Source organism: Eutrigla gurnardus, assembly GCF_963514095.1.
Source record: "Eutrigla gurnardus genome assembly, chromosome: 4".
Classification (NCBI taxonomy): domain Eukaryota; kingdom Metazoa; phylum Chordata; class Actinopteri; order Perciformes; family Triglidae; genus Eutrigla; species Eutrigla gurnardus.
This window is the reverse complement of record NC_139918.1, coordinates 22,404,755-22,425,546: the sequence shown is the minus strand read 5'-3', so window position 1 is coordinate 22,425,546 and position 20,792 is coordinate 22,404,755. Positions and strand designations below refer to the sequence as shown.

The 20,792-nt window shown below is 38.5% G+C and overlaps 1 protein-coding gene across 5 annotated transcripts; it reads left to right on the top strand.

The window, feature by feature from the left end:
* Positions 1 to 5,377: 5,377 nt before the first annotated feature.
* Positions 5,378 to 18,060, top strand: ranbp3b (RAN binding protein 3b). Of its 5 annotated transcripts, XM_084008666.1 has the most exons (17): positions 5,379 to 5,449; positions 7,493 to 7,548; positions 7,684 to 7,720; positions 7,825 to 7,902; positions 8,011 to 8,082; positions 10,713 to 10,778; positions 10,991 to 11,083; positions 11,303 to 11,412; positions 11,716 to 11,829; positions 12,925 to 13,013; positions 13,114 to 13,189; positions 13,283 to 13,379; positions 14,259 to 14,383; positions 14,467 to 14,587; positions 15,706 to 15,848; positions 16,491 to 16,692; positions 16,849 to 18,060. In XM_084008666.1, the coding sequence occupies exons 1-17, from the start codon at positions 5,428 to 5,430 to the stop codon at positions 16,890 to 16,892; spliced, it is 1,545 nt and encodes a 514-aa protein (XP_083864792.1). In that variant the 5' UTR covers positions 5,379 to 5,427; the 3' UTR covers positions 16,893 to 18,060. The 5 variants fall into 5 exon arrangements, with proteins under 5 accessions (XP_083864793.1, XP_083864794.1, XP_083864795.1 ...); XM_084008667.1 differs by lacking the exon at positions 8,011 to 8,082 and having other exon boundaries at positions 5,378 to 5,449; XM_084008668.1 differs by lacking the exon at positions 10,991 to 11,083 and having other exon boundaries at positions 5,378 to 5,449.
* The last annotated feature ends 2,732 nt before the right edge of the window (positions 18,061 to 20,792 follow it).

Sequence of the window (20,792 nt, the reverse complement as noted above, 5' to 3'; positions counted from 1 at the left end):
CGGATACAGAAATCGTTGCAAATATCAGCCCTCTTTTCCTTAGGGCTGATAGGTGCTATAGGTGTGTATGTGTGCGAATGAGAGGTCGAAACATAAATCAATCATCAAGTGCAGATAAAAACAGACACATTTAATCCCACACTTAGAGCCACAACTCCCACAATCTCCTGGAGTTGTGGCTCTAAGTCCCCTGGTTTTTAAAGGTACAGTACGGTATGACCTTCTATTTTAAGACATCTTTTATATTTATATATTTGTTTTTATACACATGAGTAAAATCGGATACATTACATTTCCAGAGAAATCAGTCATAAATCTCATCTCACACTTTCAACCTGTAAATTTCCTATGAAATCATTTCTAAGCTCCATTTGATGATATGAAGCAAGATCGATGTGTGCTATATTAGGCGTCTTATCCTATTGGTTGTTCATTTTTTAACATAAACACTGCATATCGTTTAGAGAGCATTAGTTGATATACAGTATAAAAGTGAAAATGTTGCTCCACTCATTTACTTTTAATTGTCTGTGGAAGTCCCCAACAGATGGCACACAATTAGTCTTATCGGGCCATAAAGGTTGTATCTAAAGACTCAATAAAACTTGCCTTAACTGACAATTGTAAACTTAAAAGGCCCGTTTCGACCCTTGGAGCTGACGGGGAAAGAGGAAGTAAGGAAGAAGCTGCATTTTAAAGTCGACAATGTAAGCGACATCCGAAATGAATGGCCTCTATGTGTCAACTCCATTAGTACGATATCACAACTCCATTTAAAAATGATTATATTGACTTAAGTAAACAAATGAAGCAATTCGAATATATAGGTCGTTGTCCCTACTCAGCCAAAAAAACAGGATATTGTTGTGGAAATACACCACATCCCACGTAAAAAAAAAAACCTGTCAAATCTGTCAGTCACGCCTTACCACCGTTCTCGTGAGAGTTTGTCTACGAGGCGTGAAACATTACTTGTCCGGACTCAGATGTGAAGAAACCTTACTTGAGTCCTATTGTTCTGCGACAGCTAAGCTATGCATTGTAAACACTTGTCACCAACGCGTATCGCGTATCCACCCGAAGCCTTTCCTGTTAGCTCCCAAACACAGGGCCGCAGCGTTCGCCTCCCAAAGCTTTCCTCGTTGAACGCTTTGTGACAGATATTAATGAGCCTAGAGTGCCTGAGAGGACATCAGATAGCACCGTTCACTGTTTGTACTCGCACTCCCGTCCAAACATCCCTCCGAAGCCCAATGAGGCGTTTCATGAACCCTTTCCATTTCTCTGGCCTGCAGGATCACTGCTCACTTGAGTTGTTTACTTCTACTCCAGGACACACGACTGTTCGTTGTGTCGGGCAGCAAAAGGGGGAAAAAAGCAAGAATTATTACTATTTCTATGCCAGCACTTTGTTTACGCTGATTTCTTCACTGCATTTTTTTGTGCAATTCTGATCTTGCTCCTAGGCAAGTTCGATCACAGTAGGATGAATGAATGTGCGTTGGCAAAGCAACTTGCAACTTTAACAAGAAGAAGAAAGCAAAAGGACGAGAGACTTGGCTGGTTGTTATCTCTAATTCCTGGTTGCGATCTTTAAAAGATCCTGAAGGATCAACAGCGTTGATTTTGTCAGGAGATAATGGTCCACTGCTACTTGGACTCCGTTTGTGTGATGATGCAGTGTGTTGACAGCAATCCTTTCAGACTATATGATATGTTTTTTTTTTAATCCCTTCACCTTTGCTATCATTTTCCATGCATATGACAGAAGACATCCCAAAGAAACCATCCATCAGTGTGTGAGAAACTTTACTTTGGCACACACTACAGAGCAGAAATGAAGATTATCTGACATGCTGTAGACTGAATAATCATATTGATTTAACCATTTTGCAACCATCCATTTGTGAACTGAATGTGTGTGAAAAAGACAGTTGAAGGAATTGTTTTCACGAAGCATCAGAGGGGTTCAGGTTTTCTGATGAAAGCCAGGCAGTCGCTAAATCTTCTCCTGCTGGGAGCATGCAAATAAAAAAAAATGTATGTTACAATAATATAATATTAATATAATAATGTCAAATGTCAAAATAATGTTGGGTTTATTTGTAACATTGCCTTCATTGTTTTAGGTGAGGAAATGTCTCATCAAAATGTTTTACTCTCTAGGGGGGTATGAACGTTACATTATAAGATACCACCATTAAAATACATAGAAAGAAATGACAATTCTATTATCAACAGAAAAAGACGAGCATATTAATTTTGTGGATTGTGTCAAGGTTATGAACAGACATCTCGTAGCACCAGTTGAACTCTGGTGTGCTCAATAAAAAACTCTATGAATGTTTTTCTCTCTATTTCTCTATAATGTTTACTGTAATAAAAACAAAACATTTTTCCAAAAAAGCTGTATAAAATACACAAAGCCGGATGTGTTCTACATAGAGAACAAACAGTCGATGTTCTATTTTCTCCCTGGTCAATACTGTAAAAAATACTGTGTGTGTATGAATAGTCATCCCCAATCTCATATACTGTATACTGTATATATATACAGTAGAAATCATTGTGTACTGTACTGGTATACATTTTATTTTAAGTGTGGTTTAAACCTGCAATCTGAGTGTAGAGCAGGAAATGTGCTTGTATTTGATCAGAATTGGTTCAGTGGGTTGGTACATGAGTGACAGGTCACGGTCATTGTGTCTAAAGTACCAGTATTAGTGTGTAAACAATTGAGGCTGTGACAAACGTAATCTGGGCTTCCAAACATCCACTATTAACATATCTCTGGTATTAGGCCTCTGGGGTATTATTCACCAAGAAAAATCCTACGGGTATACAAATAATTACATAATTGAAAGGTTTTCAAGCTATTATTTATTGTATTCTAATCTTTTCATACTCAGCAGTTCAGAAGCTGCTCAGAAGATAAGATCACTTATTTAACTACTCAATATATGCAATGGTTTGGGGTTTATAGAAAGAATGCATCATAAGTGCATTTGTTGCAGTGGAATTCCTCAGGGTTTTATCTTTAGGTGTTAGTTACAATCATCCGAGAGGGGAAAGAAGTCCGTTATGTAACGGAGCATGTCTGAGGTGGTCTTGCTGTATTTCTAAGCAAATACATGACATTATACACATATTTCACAAACCAGAAGGGCCAGAAAAAAAGGTAGCTTTTCCAGTATCATAGCAATGTTACAGAGCCCGTTTGGAAATCTGCTACACTGGATTGAAACAGACAATGTTTGTGCACAAACATTTCGCTGGACTGTGATTAGAGCACGGAGAGAGTTAAGTTCCCTGGCCTGCAACCAACCAACATGTTGACTCAGTGGGCATTTGACAGCAGCTTAACGCTGATGGATAAGAACAAAAAATGAAAGTGTTATGGACAAAACGCACAAGCCAAGCTCGCTCCACAGATGAGGGCTTCTGTGGTATAAACACATGCAGTGGCTTGTTTGATTGATGCCTGAAGGGAAATGTGAAGTATGACTCTTGCTGAACACTTTTGGTGGATATTGTGCAACGCAAGTTCTTATGAAATGTGCTCTAGTCTGTTTCTTCAAAATTCATATTTGGACTTATAAGTCAAACGACTGTTTTAAATGTTGATGTTTGTGCTGTTTTTACCCAATGCGTCTTCATCTGGCACCCGGCCTCTTTCTAATGGAATCTTTATATATATGTATCTTTATATAGATTGAAAATGTTGGAAATGTTATTTCAAGCCTTTTACAACAGCAACTGTTTATGGGAGAGAGAGAGAGAGAGAGAGAGAGAGAGAGAGAGAGAGAGAGAGAGAGAGAGAGAGAGAGAGAGAGAGAGAGAGCAATCAGTTATACAATGGTTTGTAATGTAATGTAATGTTATGTTATGACACTGTATTTTCAATGAGGAGATCAGAGTGTTGTGTTCACTGTTTCTATATAAAGGAGGCTTTCCTCCAGCATTATGTATTGTTGCCATCTGGTGGTAGATGCTGGAACTGCTTTGACTTTAAATAGAAAAGTGACACATGAAAAGCAGAATCTCAGTACTGTCTGTATACACAAAGCTGTAAAAACATCTATGTGAAATTAGTTTTATTCTACAGCGCTGTCGGGGAAATAACATCCAGTCAAGATTAATTTAAAGGGGTCAAAATTCTTACAAACTGAAGGTTCTTATTGGGTCCCTAATTGTCTGTGTATCGACTGCAGAGAAGTTTGTGATGCTTTCATGTCTGATTCAATACGTGGTAAACGTGGACCACAGTTAAAGGCAACAATGCACACCTAGAAGAGGAGGAGAGTGCAAACACCTAATTTCAAAACACCTTTTAAAAAAAGGTGATGCAAATAGTGTTTTCATGAGAACAAAAAAACTCAAGAGGATACCTTTAATTAATTGCCTATTGAAATTATGAATTCTTTAAATTATTGTAGACCATTTGTCAAAGCACATCAAATAGCTTCAGATTTGGGTTTTCATTTAAATTCCCATCCTTCATTTTCATAATAAACATGATGATCATGTCTGCGTCACAAACGGTGTTTTTCTGAGAAGGCCCAGCTCTCCGATTCATTCAAACTCAGTGACTTTCTCAATGCGAGGCAGCACTGCGCCACCGTGTATATAAACATGATGAGACACGATCTGAATCCATGAAATGTGAAGTAAGTCCTGTTTGTTTACCTTCACATTATTGGCCGTCGTAGTAAATTTGACCACCACCTTTTTTACAGTAACACTTCTAAAGAAGGCTGTAGATGCTACAGCTGAGACTGGAATGCTGAATTAACAGGTGAGCCAAGAAAAAAATAGCTTGTGAATTGTACATCCAAGACTAGAATAACCCTCGCCGTAGGAAGGATGTGAGAAGGAGCTTATTATGAGGTTTCTTTTTGGTTGTGCACAGATAGATGAGTGTCAGATCTGTGCAGCATTTCCTCCTCCTGGCAAGTTGCCTTATCCCTCAAGGCTCCCTCTCTTTCTTATGTTCTTCACGTCAATCATTGTGACAACAATTATGATGCCAACTAAATCTATCTCCATGACAACTCAACAAACTCCATCGATCATGTGATGTGGCCCCTGATTCCAAGGTCATAAGAAAGGTACCTGATTCCTATTCTCATCATCATAAATGAAACACTTTTTTCAACAATCTGTGTTATGGTGGCTGCCTCTACAGGGAGTTGCATTACTAGTAGCTTCAGCTATCCAAGCTAACTTTAAGTTGTTTCTTTGTGCTTGGTTGAAACGTCTTTTCCATTCAAAGCAGAAACCACGGACAGGCAAACATTTGTTGTGGTTTACTGACTGGCGCGGGAGAGGGCAGGGGTCGCCCAATGTGCTCCCTGCCACTGAAAACATCTCTGCCTCAACTTGTATTATCTGCGCGGTGGGTTGTGGGTGTGTAAGCGTCGAAGTAAAATGGCGGACTTGGCAAACGAAGGTGAGTAAGTGGCTGTATGAGAAAAACAATACAGCTACTCTGTCTTTATACACCGCGCCTGTACATTGTCTGCATATTTGATACCTGAAATGACGCCTCTTGGCTGCGTGTTAATTGTGAGCTCAGGTGTATTGTTAGCGCCGCGGCGTTCACAGGACTACAACGTTAGCGAGCAGGCTAACAAAGCTAACGACTGGGCTATGGGTAATACCTGGAATGCTTCGGAACGCCCTCAAATCCTGCCTGCCACTGGCACTAGGCTTACCTTCTTACGCTAGCACCCGGCTATTTATAGGCAGTGTGTTTTGCCATTAGTGGTGAGCGTAAAGATATAATGTGAAAACAAACAAACGCTTGCTAGGCCAAAGGTGGAAAGCACAGCTTATAATAAAGCCATGAGGACGTTGTTTCAATTCATAGTGAGCGTTTAATGCCCGGCATCCTCCTCGTTTGTTGTAGTTAGCACTCCGTTACAGGATCGCCTAGCGTTCATTTAGGCGGGTAGAGGAAAAACGTCAGTCAAGAGACCATGTTTTGGTGTAATCGTTATTTCTTTTCACATTTTCCTATTTGTTGAGCTCAGATCGGCTCGCCGGTGTGTTGATCTTTTAACTATGGTGGTTTTCAGTGAGCCTATTGGTGTCATTGCTTGTCAGTCGAGATGACTCATGCGGGATGGAGCGCATTAGCAAGCTAATAACTATAGCCAGTAAGCTATGCTACGCTCGGGCATTGGGGAACAACCGGTGGCACCGACTATTTGCTGGGACGGGTCAGATAACGTTAGTGTAAATGCTAACGTTAGCTGGTTAACATAAGCCGGGAGCATCTCAGGCTGCGTGAATGTCTGCAATGAACGTCAGCGTTGCGTGGCGGCATTCTTACATTTATTAGCCAAGATAGCTGACTACTAAACGCAGAAAGATGCAACGCTGGATGGTAATATAGGTCACGCAACGTTTTTCCCCCCATTAAATGCGTTTCATACATAAACAGCTAGTATCAGCCACGAGGGGGTTGCGTTTGAGATGGCGAATATTGGTCCAGTAAACAATCCTGGTAAGGTGCTGTTGGCTATTTTGCTTTTATCGCATGCATTTATACCACGGCAAGGCTCACAAGGATGCTTCTGCACAGTTATAGGCCTAGCCCAGACAGAGGAAAACCTTTGTCTGCTAACCTTACAGGATTAGACATCTTACGGAGGTTACAGTGGGAAGTTAGACTCATGAAGTGGCCCGAGGTGACATCACACTACTATATTGCGATTGCCATTCTTGGTCAGTTAAGATAGCAATTTATAGCAGTGGTAAACTGAATAAAATCCCATTTTGACTACAAAAGTAGCTACAGTTGCAGTTTGGACTTGTGAACTGATTAAACATCTGAATGTCTGTGTGATACATTGATATTTACATGAATGCCTTTTGCATTGTTTAGTTTAGGTCACCATGATGTGACTTCCTGATAGGCCTAAGAGTTGATTTCTTCTGACCGTTGACACTGACTGACATTCAACATTGTTTAGCATTATAGAAATGCATTTTTCCACGTCACCTTGGTCAGGTTATTTTCACACTTCCCTCTTTTGCAATCATTTTTGACCCAGCTAAATCTAACATTTAAATAAACTGTCAGCAGTTGTTGTTGTTTTTTTTACCTCACTGGAGGTTTCATCAGAAGTGGAAGACGGGTACTGTAAATCTGTGAACCTAAAGTATGTCAGCCATACAGTCTGTGAATTATAGGATGTCCATGTCACCTCCGCATATTTTAGATGACTTATGGCATTGTATGTAAATGCATGTGCTATGTATCATTGTGCATTGAAATTTGGCTTAATTTAGTGTAAGATGATTATGCTGATTAATGCTACCAACCGTCTAGCTGTATCAACACTCCTGCTGTCAATGCTTTTCAGAGGAAATCAGACTGTAGGCAATTGTCTCAGATTATGTGTTTTCTACACCACGAAGAAGAATCAAAAGATGACCATTGTTTAAGTTAGTGCTTTGATGACTAGCCTACATCTTCTCTTAACAGACAAGCCTGCCATAGCGCCTCCTGTGTTTGTTTTCCAAAAAGATAAAGCACAGAAGGTAAGTGTTTGTGTTATTCAATTAATTATTTGAGGCTGAAGCCATATTTGAACCTTTTTGCAGACTTTATTTAATACAAATGTTCATTGCGCAGTAAAAGAGTTGTTGAGTGCCAATCTTTCACTTCTCTTGCAGCGATCTGCAGAGGGCTCAAGTGCAGAGGATGGGGAAGGTAAATCTAATGTCCAAACTGGCCACTTTTTTGTTGTTGTTAATGCTCTCTTTCTCGTAGTATGTATTCAAACTGCAAACTTACTATTTTGTTACCATTTTCAGATTCAGATAAAGACGAGGGAAGCTATTGCCCCCCTGTGAAAAGGGAAAGGACGTCATCGTTTCCACCCCCACATTCTGGTAAGGGCACGTGGTGACTAAGAAGAGCATTTGTTTTTTCTTGGTTCTTGCTTGTGGTGTACACATTGATTTGTATGCTGAGAGCAATGCCTGTTTGCTACTTTGCAGTTCCCAAGAACAATGTATTCATGCCCTCAAGTTTCTGCCAGTCTCCAACTGGGAACTCTGACTCTGAGCCAGGTGAGGCATCTAGACCACCATTAGTTTCTCTTCAGAGCTTTATGCCCCCCTGCAGTAAAAATCCTAGTTTTAAAGCTAAAACATGTAATCCGTTTTCAACAGTTTATGGCAACAGACAATATCAATGAATAGGCAAATAACAACATTTTGCTATTCAGAGAATAGGACAGAAATATTTTTTTAACATGTGTTTATATTTTCTAACATCATAACAACAGTAGTTGCTAATAAAATGTCGGGGAAGTTGTGGGTCCCCGTTTGCAAATGCACTCCATTGTCTCTGAACAGCTCTAGTTGACTTGAATGTGGTAATTTTACATCTGAGCTAGCCCGTCAAGTATCTGCCGAGGAGGTCTGATGTTTATTATGGATTGAGGAAAACAAGGCACAACTTCCAAAGGCTCGAGTGGAGTTTTTAAATAAGTGAATGTCGAACAAGAAGTTGCCTCCTTTACATGTTGTATTAATCTTATAGAATTGCTGAAATGGGAGAAACTTACTGTGCCAGATCAGTGCATTCAAGTTGGATATCCCGTTATCGTTTGTGGCCGTTGCGTTCAGCTTCTGTTGGAGGTTTGGTTGTTTTGAAATAATTTGATCCTCCTTTTCTTTCTGTATGGCTGCACAAATGTTCCGAGTCAGTTTGTATCGTGTGTTGCAAAAAGAACATGCAGTATAGCCAGCAGAAAGAGGTGATTTGTTGCATTTCTGGTTAGCGAATTGTCAATATTACATGAATTAGATGTTGCTTCTAGAGAGGTGCTTCTCAAAATCCCCTATAATTCAGAGGGTGCTTCTTCATTGTGGAAACATTATGACCTTGAAAGACCTGTGACCACGCTGGTACTAGGGCTGTCCCTAAACGAGAGAGAGGGAGAGAACCTTCTTCTCTTTACAACCTTTCATTCAGTCAGTACGAGAAACGTATATACAGCTGCTAGACTATGGGTTTTTTTCCTCTCATGGCGGAGTAAAAAACCCTGCTGTTGTTGCATCTTTACATGTGACTCGTTGTGACCATCGACGGGGGCTTTCAGCCATTATTTACTTACTTACTAAGAATAGTAACTTTAATATTCTCGAATGTCAGGCGAGGACCAAAACCGGACTTCAAGGATTTTCTCTTGAAAATGAAAGCAGCTAGGCTACAAAATGTGCAATAATCACATAATATTAATTACAGCGATAGCCCATAAAATCTAATTTGTTCATATGTAGACCTATAAACAACTGTCTATTGATCTCCTCCGCTGCATTTCAGCACACGGGATAACACGCAGTCTCTACACACCTCAAACGGCACTATTTGTCTGAGAATTACGATTACCAAAGTTGAAGCGTAATGAGTAAAGTGGGATTACCACTCCTTATTTCATGTGCTATTCCGGATTTATGTGGTAATGCATATATAAAAACAAAACAACAACAAACAAACAAAGATGCATTTAAATGCATTTGGACATCGCATTGCAATGGTCGAAACTTTGAAGCATTCGGTTCACCCTTAGCTAGCACATCATTTAGCTCTGCTCTGGGTTATGACCGTTTGACCTGCAAGTTGTGAGCTTGCCATCAAAATGATGACGCCAATATCGGGAAACATTTTAGCTTGATAACGGTAATGGCACAGGGTTTATTATTGTTGTTATTATTATTATAAGGAGCCATAGTGTGATGTGCTGTTGGTTGGCTGCTGTCATAGTGCCACTGAACATGTCGGAGGTTTGTTTTATGAGGGATTATAAAGCAGTTGTGTGCTGGAGACTTGAGTGAATTGAGTTTGGTTCTCAGATCAGTACAACTCGGCAGATTAGGTTAAATTAAGTCCTAGTATTCATCTACCTGATTTGTTTATGTCTATGTTTCACACTTGACTATTTGCTGAGATGTGTGATCCTTGTGGGTGAAAACATATACGTACGTGCTATCACTGGTAAACACAACTTTAAGGATGGGGCATCCACTTGAGCAAACAAACAGGACTCCATTAATAATAATTTCAGCCTTTTGCATAACGTTTAAACTTATTTTGATTTTGATGCAAACAAAAGTTGAACACACTTTAAATCAAACACATGATTGACTGTAAAACTAGTTGCATACAAAACAGTAAGTATGGCAGGGCCACTGTACTACACTTTACTTTACCGTACCATTTCTCCAATTGGATTTAGTTAAATTGGACTTTTACTTTTGTAGTTGCTTTTTCCATTACACACCCATGCTTAATGTGCCCCCATGTCCCAATAATTATGCTGGTTAATAAAATGGAGGAAAAAAGTTTAAAATGAATGTTTACTAGACACAAAATGATCTCATGAATGTTGATGAAAAAGAGGATGTAGTTTTTTACAAGTACTTTCTGCTTTAACACAGATTAGGGCCAGGTCATGTCAGGCCAATAAAGCCACTGAGATGGCGAGTCAAGGAAGAAATAGATCAGTGGCCCTAGAGCCTGCCATGTTACTGCACAGGAGTTGATTGCAACACAACTCGTGAGGCTCTACAAGGGTTGCTGTGGTAACGGGCCCTGTGGTTGGAAAGGTGCAAAGACAGAAGGAACATACGCTTTATAAGTTGTGTAAGATCTATTTTTAATGTCTGCCTTCTCTTGTGCTCCGTTTCACCAGAGGAGAAGCCTGTGGGATTCCGTTTAAAGCCACCAACTCTCATACATGGACAGGCACCGAGTTCAGGTTGGTGTTTGAGGTTGTGAGCCTTGATCCTGTAGCTTTTTCTCACACTGACTTGATTGAAACGGAAAAAAGGACTTGAGCCTCAACCCAGAGTTGCACCCTTTTTATATGACCCCTCTTAGAAATGGAAATGGTACATCTAGACATGAACATGTAGACCCAGAACTTCTCATTGTGTTCAAAAAGTATGAGACAAGTTGGCTCTGTTGCAGGCGTCCCAAGTCAGAAACCCAAGGAGCAACAACGCAGTGTCCTCCGCCCTGCAGTTCTCCAGGCACCACCCTCTAAATCACATTTAGAGTCCAGTGAGTGCAGCTTGGAGTCACCTTGCACTCATGAGTCGATTACTTATAAAAAAAAATTCATATATTAAAATCTTATTTGTCTGATTATTCATTCAACTTTGAATATTGGTTGCATAGTGCATGTGCATAGTGGGTATGCGCCTTACAGGCCAAATGTTCGTTGGGACATTAAAAAAACTCAAAGTAAATCATCTTTGTTCTTTCTGTCTGTTCACTTAGATTCCAGTTGTGGAACCAACGGTGTGAAAAAGTCACCAGACGGAGCATCTGTAACCCAGTCCCTCTTCCTGAACAACACAGAGCACTCACCCACCCTGGTTAGGTCACAGGTAAGGAGTGGCTAAAGCTCCCTGTTTTAATCATGGGGTTGGTATTGATAAACAATGCCAGTCAGTTCAGTACCGGCTTTGTTTAAGGCAATGGAAAGAAAGCGTGGGAAAGCATGAGATTGGTGGATATGTCCGTCCTCTTCTGGAATGAGGAAGTATATTGAGTCTGATATTCAAAAAGTAAGCAAATGTTTGATCAGGCTCTGAAATGTGTCGGTAAAAGTGACTTTTGTTCTACTCAGAGGTATGTTAAAAGCATTCTTCAGTTAAGTTAATAATGTTGCCTTTTTGTCCCCATTTCAGAAACATGAAAATGAGGAAGATGGAGCAAGTGGTAATAAAGACGAAAAGGAGAAGAAAGAAACGGATGTAGCAATATCTTTTGTGTTTGGTCAGAATATCAAAGACAGAGCAAAGGTGGGTTGATTTTCACTCTGTTTGACATTCAGTGAGCATACTAATGTGTGACAAGAAAAGGAGATACTGAATAATGACATGCCGTGTTATAAGTCGAGACTCCTAAACGACCATTGTCTAGGATTTAGTGGCATCTCAGGGTTTAATGTCAGTGTTTTTATTCTCCTGTGGGTCAGAAAACTCTTTGCCTGAAGTACTGGTCAACCGATTATCGGCTCCGATATTATTATTTTTTATAGGTATCTGTAATCTTCATTAAGCCATTTTGCTGATAAAATAATTTCATTTTAAAGTAATTAAATAATAACTTTATAAAACTTCAGAGAACTATTTTATTTATTTATTTGTAATAATAATGCTGATAGCTTCCTTCAATTTTTGTCATGTTTCTGTGAATCAAACGTATGCTTTCAGGCGTTTCAGCAAAGATTTGTGTGAAGAGTCAAAAAGGACACCTTTTGACACTTTCTTTTTACTGCAGACAAATATCTGTTTCAAATAGGTCTCCTTGATTAATAATAATCAATATCGGTATCTGCCCTGAAAAAGCCATATCGGTCGACCGACTCCTAGCCTGAAGTTTGTACTTTCCCCTATACCAATTGTCGGCTTTTGGTATGGCACTCTCGCATCATTTTATGAACATTTTAATACATATTTGAGACCGGCGTTCAGGCAATCTAAAAATGTAGAACCAGATTTTGGTTTATCTGTTTGGGGCTACTCTAGCAATATGGCGGACTCCCTTTGTAGATATGAAGAGCAAATGTTGTTTCAGGTGTTTATACACTTATGAAAACAGTTAGCAATATTATTGTGCCATTCCATTTCTACCACTTAAGCCCACTAAATCCTGTGGAGCATTTCTATACACTACGTAAAGTATATCAGGCCCAAGTGCTTAGATAATTTTCTTGATCTGATGAAGAGGTGCTTTTCCTGTGGTTCATGTCTAAATTGTGGTCATTCTGTAACAGTTGTGACAGTTAGTCAGGAGTTTTATGAATGTGTATTTTTAATGGGGGTTTTTTTGGTCATTCTTCAAGATCGTGTCATTTCTTAAGCATAACTCCCAAGTTAACTTTTTTCCCGTAGTTGGAAGAGAACAGTACAGAAGGCAAAACAAAGGATGGACTGGAATCAGAGGGCACTAATTATTTCTTACAGTACATCTCTACCCCAAGGTAATGAAAATCTGTCCTCCATGGAGTATTTTTATCAACTCCTCTTCATTCTTATTTAACTTCGATCAACTCACTGTTTCCTTTCTTTCATTCATTCCAGTTCAAAAAATGCCACAAACAGTACAGACAGTGGGGCAAAATTTGTTTTTGGGCAGAATATGTCTGAACGAGTTCTGGTGAGTCGATGCAACCTGGTTTATAGTACATGTTGGAAAACTCATGGTGATTGAGGTGTGAACAAGTTCCAATGACCAGCTTTGTTTTTTCAGAGTCCCCCGAAGGGTGAGTCTTCAAATGAGGAAAATAAAGAAGTTTCAGCTCCCCCTGCTTCAGAGCCCTCATCACAGGAAACCACCCCAGAGAAGGGTAAAAACACAACTGATTGATTTATTGAAAAGGTGTTGGAGGTTTGGCTGCATTACAGCAATAACTACAAACAACAACAGAAGACTTGGGACAATTAGACAAGCAATTTAGCAGAAATGTGACATTTAAATTTAATCCTAACAGACCTGTTCACTCAAATATGTATCTATTCAACATGTTATTTAAAGTATAGTATGACTTGTGATATACCCCGCATTTCCTGAAGCATTAAGACAGTTTTTAACAGGAGCTTCTTCTTTTTTTTCACACTTTTTTGTCACAATTGCACATACTGCTTAACAGGAAAAGGATGCAGCAGAGAATTATTTTCACGTATGCAAGTGCAAAGTAAAATGAATTCAGATCACAAGAAAATATCTGCTTATTTTCAAGAAAAAGAATATATTAAATTGTAAGAGTCAGTTTGGTGAATATATTTGCAATGCAGGCTAGGTCTATATACTCTCTTATTTTTTTATTTTAGAGAATTTTATTTGGTTCAGATCATGGATTCCTACTTCATAACCAATGTCAATATCTTTAAAACAAGTGAGATAATACTGTCCATACATGTTGGTGGTATGTTTCAGTGACTGTCATCTTTGTGCAGTGACAATGAAAAGACATTCTGAAGTGACTCTTTGCAGATGATCTGAAGCCGTCTGTACAGCTGTTCAGTGCCAGGCAGCCTAGGTCCTTCATTATCACCTGTCAGCACCAAATAGTCCAATATTTTACATGTTATTTTTTGTCGCTGTGAGGCGATATTGCAGTGAGAAGAGACTTTCAACAGTTTCTGATAATAAAAAAAAATCTCACAAACCAAATCTTAGCTCTAGCTGGGTGCAGATTTCTCACCACTGTATTTTATCTCAGCAGTGAACAGCGTGTCGGAGTCTTTGGAGGAGTCTGCAGCAGCTTACACCAAAGCCACAGCCAAGAAGTGCATCTTAGAGAAAGTCGACGTCAAAACCGGAGAGGAATCAGAAAGCAATGTTTTACAGGTAAGAAGAGGGATTCAGTGCATGCTGTAAATAAATGTGATGGAAAGCAATACAGTTCTTGCTTTGTGTCACTCGTGTTTCAGATGCAGTGCAAGTTATATGTTTTTGAGAAGACTGCTCAGTCGTGGATAGAGAGAGGTCGAGGTTTGCTGAGGCTCAACGACATGGCATCGACGGAAGACGGCACGCTACAGTCTCGTCTAGGTAAACGCACCTTCTGAAACTATTTATGGTTCGATGATCAGGGCATGGATGGATTGTGTCATAATGTTTGGGAGTTCATGTTTGTGCCGGACAGATATGGGATGAACACATTCGGTAAAAAAAAAATACAAATGATTCATAGTTCATTGACATAATTATTACAATACTTGACATTGAACACTAGGGGGAGCACATTCTTGTGTTACAGAATACACCACAGCATGCTGTTAAATGCATTGTGTCTGTGTGATAATGTGGAGTAAACTGTGTCATCAGAGAAAGTAAACTCTAATAGAAGACAAAGCACGTTTTTATTCCTCCGCAGCCGGAAGCATTATGTTGTGGTGTTGTCTGTCCTTCTGGTCCAAGCTCATGAACAAGATTTCTCAGGACCGCCTGGATGGAATTTCTTCAAAATTGTTACAAACATCCACCTTTCAAGATGTACTTATTACATTTTTGTGATCAAAGTTTGAGGGCTGGCTTTAAAAAATAGTTTTTCCAATTAATATTCATTCAATCTTCATTTGAAGGATATCAATTCATAAAATCCTGAGATCGATCCTTTAATATTTGCCATTTCCCGTATCCTCTGCGTATCGCGTGACAGTGCAACTAGATCTGTACAAGAAACCAGGTGAACCAAAACATAACAGAAGCTGCTCCACTGAATGCACCATTCAGAAGGTAGATGCCCTGCAGAATGTTGAATTTTAAAAGTATGAGTGGAAATACCTCTGTAACCATTTAACCCGACATCGCTGTAGTTCACAATTTTGTGCCCTCTTCACTGCTGAAATGTTCACATTGCAGTACTTGAATAATCATATGCTGGAGAGATAGTTGCACCGTTGACCTCTGGAGTGTGTCGGTCATGTTAAATAAAACATGCATTAATGTAACTGCTTTAGGGGGAATTCTAAATGTAAACATGAATATTTTTAATAATGCACCAGGCTAGAGCGTTCCTTGGATGTACAATTTGCAGCATTTGCTCTGTATATATTTTATCTTTCATGAGAAGAACTCACAGCACTACGCACAGTCGGGTAGAATAATAAAAGTGTCTGCTGGGGTCTAAACGTAATTGCTGCTGTGTTTGTGTTCAACTCTTCCAGTGATGAGGACCCAGGGCAGCCTCCGGTTGATCCTCAACACTAAACTTTGGGCCCAGATGCAGGTGGACAAGGCCAGCGAGAAGAGTGTACGAATCACTGCCATGGACACAGAGGACCAGGGGGTCAAGGTCTTCTTAATATCAGTATGTATAGCATATTTTTTTCAAAGCTTGGGGAAGATGACATGTTTTCCTCTAGTACATAAAAGTTCTTATTTTAGTAAATGTTAAATTGTGGAAAACACAGGTACGTAGCTACAGAGAGAGACATCACTTATGCCACTATTGGGTGTAATTGTATTTGCATATTTTCACAGTGTTATACTTCAAAAGTACACTTTTTTCAGGTTGGCAAGTGGGAGAGTTTTTACCACAGGGAAAATGTTGCACTTTTTTAAAGACTTAACACCACAAAATTGTGATTGAAGCAGAATATGTTGTTAAATACAAACATGGTATTTTAAGAAATAATCACATCAATTTGTTTCCACTAAATGTTGACTTTACGTCCCTGTAGAGTTATTAGAAATGTTTGGATACACGAGACTGTAAAAACGCAACGCAGCCACCACTTGAATCTAATTTAAAAAAAAGGATATTATTTTCATTTTTGTAACGGATACCGGCAACCTTATCTTCACTTTGCGTCTCCTCTGCCCCGACACTCGGTGAAACGGTGGTCAGCACTCCAGCATGAATAAACATGTAAAAGCCTATTCATTGTTGTTAAGCCCCGAATACACAGACAATTTGACCAGAATGTTCTCTTGTGTGTCTCCTTTTCAGGGTAGCTCTAAGGACGTAGGTCAGTTGGCTGCAGCGCTACATCACCGTATCTTAGCCCTGAAGAGCAGGGCAGACCAGGAACCTGAGACCCCAACAACAACCATCCCCGAGGCCGACGTACCGCAGTCCAACGAGGACGACAGCGACGAGGAGGACAATGCCTCTGCCTCTGCTTCAGCTTCAGCCTCCACTCCTGCGACAAGTCAGTGATATTTTTTCATCGCTAGTATGCATGTTTCAACACTGCCTGGTTTATATACTCTGAAACCAGTGGATGAAAGAAATGTCATACTTTTGTGATGTATATTTTAGATGCTTAAAAACCTTTTTCAACCCGTTTTCACTTTCCTTCCTGCAGGTAATTCAGAGGCAGGAGAGAGCCAGGCAGCAGGAAGCACATAGCGTCACTCTTGGACAGCCTGCTAAGATGCTGCCGTTGAGGCATTTTGCTGTAGGCATCTCCATGGACACCCCTTGACCAACATGGGTCCTCCAGACCAGTACTTTTGGATATTAGAAGTCTAGCTCCAGGAAATAACCCCTTGTGCCGGAGTGTCTCACCCAACTCGTGCAGTTCATCTTCTCTGCATTCAGCGTAATATCTGGAGTCGTTTCTTCCCTCCCTCTCCTGTTTTGTGTTTTATTTTTGTTTTCGAGTATTTTTTCCTCTCCCCGATAGCAAAAATAAAGACTTCAAAGCTTTGGTTTGGGACTTTTCTGCTCATCATATTGATGAGTGTAAGGGTGTTTTCCTCTACATTTTAAAGTATGGCACATGTTAAGACTGCAGTTTCTACTTTGGGACCTTTTTACTCACTCTATAGCTGTACCTCTGGACGCCACACATCCAGAGGAGCTTCATTCACGGTGTATTTGACTAGTCATCAGTTGTTCCGACATTGAGTCCAACCCTCCTCTTATACCCCCCAACCCCCCCAAAATAATCCCCAGTCCGTGCGTTAGGTTTTGGCAGATGTAATTTATTTTGGATCGTCGTTTTCATGAAGCATCTCAACACGTGCTGTTTGTAATGGCTTGCCAAGACCACTCAAGTTGTCATTAATAGCAGTTTCTTATATTTCCTATTGACCTATATTATACAGAATAAAAGACTGAAACAAAGCATTTTCTGCTAATGTGAGTTAATGATGTGAGGACAAAACAGCAGAAGAATTCACCTCAAATTTTTCTCTAAATTAATAAGATGTTTCACATTCACCTTGTGTGGTTTTTAATGTTTTTTTCCCCCCCAAATTAAGAAAATAGACTCATCAGTCTACATTCTGCATGTAACTGTTATTTCTTTTTTTCTGTTTTTTTTTTCTTTAGCATACTGAGGGTTTACTGTGTTGATACATATTTTTATTTTGAAAATATACAAACTTTTTATCATTTTCATTTGGAAAAACATGTTGGAATGAAGACCTAAGTTCATGTGTGGAACATTTGAGTGATAACTCTAATACCCTTTGAATGTCATGTACATTTTATTATATCATTTAGTAGCCCACCATGTTTTCTCATCTCTTCCAACTACCCCCTTTACAAAATAAACCATTTTGGACTGACATCTGGGATTTTTCCTTCTGAAACCTGATTTTCTGTGCAATGACACCGATTCTCTCCTTTTACAACAACAGCCAAAGAAAAGGCATCCGTGTGTTGGATCTACATTTTAATGTTAACTGCATGGAGCATGGATAGGACCAAAACTAGTGTATGAAGTATGCAGCTGGTACAAGGGCATCACTATTTGATGCATGTACGAATCCTCAGCCAGACACAATCACAAACATCCAAAGTACAGTAGGAACATTACTGCTGCTTCCCCAGAACTATCTTTATCTGCCTTCCTTTGGTGACTCAGCAGGAAAGAATGATTCCAACATTTCTCCCATGATTGTACAAGGAATGTAACGAAAACACATTATGACCTTATATGTTGGGACAGTATAAAACATGTGTTTAAGAAATCCTACACGGGTTCTTCTGTTTCCAATGCAACACTTACTGCTATACCAACACATTTTCTGTTGTTGACATAATCACATACTATACTATGACTTTATGACATACTAATTTTATATATTTATGACATACTGAAGCATGACATTACTTATGACAAACTTACATTCCAAATGACATATTTTAAGGTTTATATGGTACAATATAACTTATGTCATACAATAACTTATTTTATGACCTTTTTTATAACATGCTATACTATGACGTGTGACCTATACGATTACTTTTTAAATTACATTTCTCTGACTATAATGACTTTTTTTGGCTGTCTTACTATACTTTACTTTCATGACGTATTTTTGGGAAACTATACTATGACTGTGTTATGACTATATGCCATTTTTGTGCCATTTTTTATGACAAACTATACTATGTTTCATTTCGATGACTAAATATGCTATACAATTTTTTTTGACGTATGACTTTTGATATGACCTTTTATGATGTACTATATTTGGACCTTTTGCTATACTTATGACATTTTTCTCACATACTAGACTGTTTTTTTATGACTGCTGATTGACACTATATTATAACCTTTCATGACATATTCAATTCTTTTTGATTACATTTTAATAACATACCATAGGTTGAATTTTTAATGACACCCTACTACACTTTTATTTTACATTTTATCACCTTTTAATGGTGTAATATATGAGTTTAGCAAAATATACTAACATTTGAGGCATTCTATACTTTTTTTTACAAACTATACTATTACATTTTTAAGGACGTAGTTCAACATGACTTTTTTCATTTCTATTTTCGACATGCTATAGTGTGACTTTTTATGTCTTTGATCGTCATGCTGTAAGTAATACTTATTTAGGACTTTCTTTAAAAAAATACTATACTATGATTTTTTGTGACTTTTTGACAAGTTATAATATTCAATGACAATGTGTACATCATCCAAACTCCTCAATAAACTTAAGTACATTCAGAACTCTGCCGCTCGACTGCTCATCTGCTCTTGCTGCCATGACCACATGATCACATGACCCCTCTCCTCCAGAACCCCCATGGGTGCCCCCACATCAGAGTCTTCACCGATTTCTCCACATATAAGTTACTACTATTTTTACTGTATGTTGACTGTAAAGCAACTTTGGGTCCTATAAATAAAATGTATTGTTGCTGTGATTTTTTATGAAATATAATATTGCTATTTTCATGATTTACATATACTAAACAATAAGATTTTAGGACATACTATACTAGATAATTTTTAATATAATATGATTATTATTAGGACTTTTTTCGACAAACTATACTATGACTTTTTTATGACTTTGTTCAACATGCCATATACTATGACTTTTTTTTTTACTTTTTTCAACGTACTATAGCCTACTATGAATTTTTTTCGAAATTTTTTATGACTACTTTTATGACTTATTTCGACATATACTGTAACAGTTTTCGACATGCTGTAATATGACTTTTTACTTTTTTGACGTACTATTCTACTACACTTTTTTCAACATATTACATTTTGAATTTTACAAACTACTATACTATGACATTTTTTTAATGACTTGTCATAAAAAATGTCAGTATAGTATGTCGAAAAAGGTAAAAAAAAAAAGTAATATTATAGTTTGTCTGGAAAAGTAAATAAAAGTCGTAGTATAGCATATTGAAAAGACTTACTTTTTTGACATACTGTAGTCTAACTTTTTTCATGACATTATTTCTGACATAATATATAACATATTATACTTTCTTTTACATTTTTGGGCCATTTCTATGGCATTCTATAATGTGACATGCATTAAGGTTTTGTGACTATTTTAATGGCATATCTTTACCATATTAGTTTTCAGACATTAATGTATGACATACAATACAGTTTTTAAATCATACTATATTACTATCATGTTGTGACATGGTTTCTGACGTATTGCTTTTTGTTTTTTAAGGCATAATATTCTAGAGTCCTAAATTCAACCCTCTGATAATACCATCACTTCATCGTGCTTGTTCATGGGCAAAAACTCCACAGGGTACCTTTAATGTTAACTAGGGAAGGGTGTTTTTGGCCAAATGAAATTCCTCTGTATCTGCAAAGAATTAATTTGCATTGTTTTTTTGGATCAAATGAATATTCACACTGTGTTTTTATGCCCAGTAAATGCAAATTACGCCCCGTAAAAATGCATGACTTCAGACCAGGTGGTAGCTGTTGTAAAGTGATACTCCTTCGGTACAGCGACTCCTGAATTTCAGTAGACTTGGACAACTTTCAACACTATACATTTCATGATGTCAGAA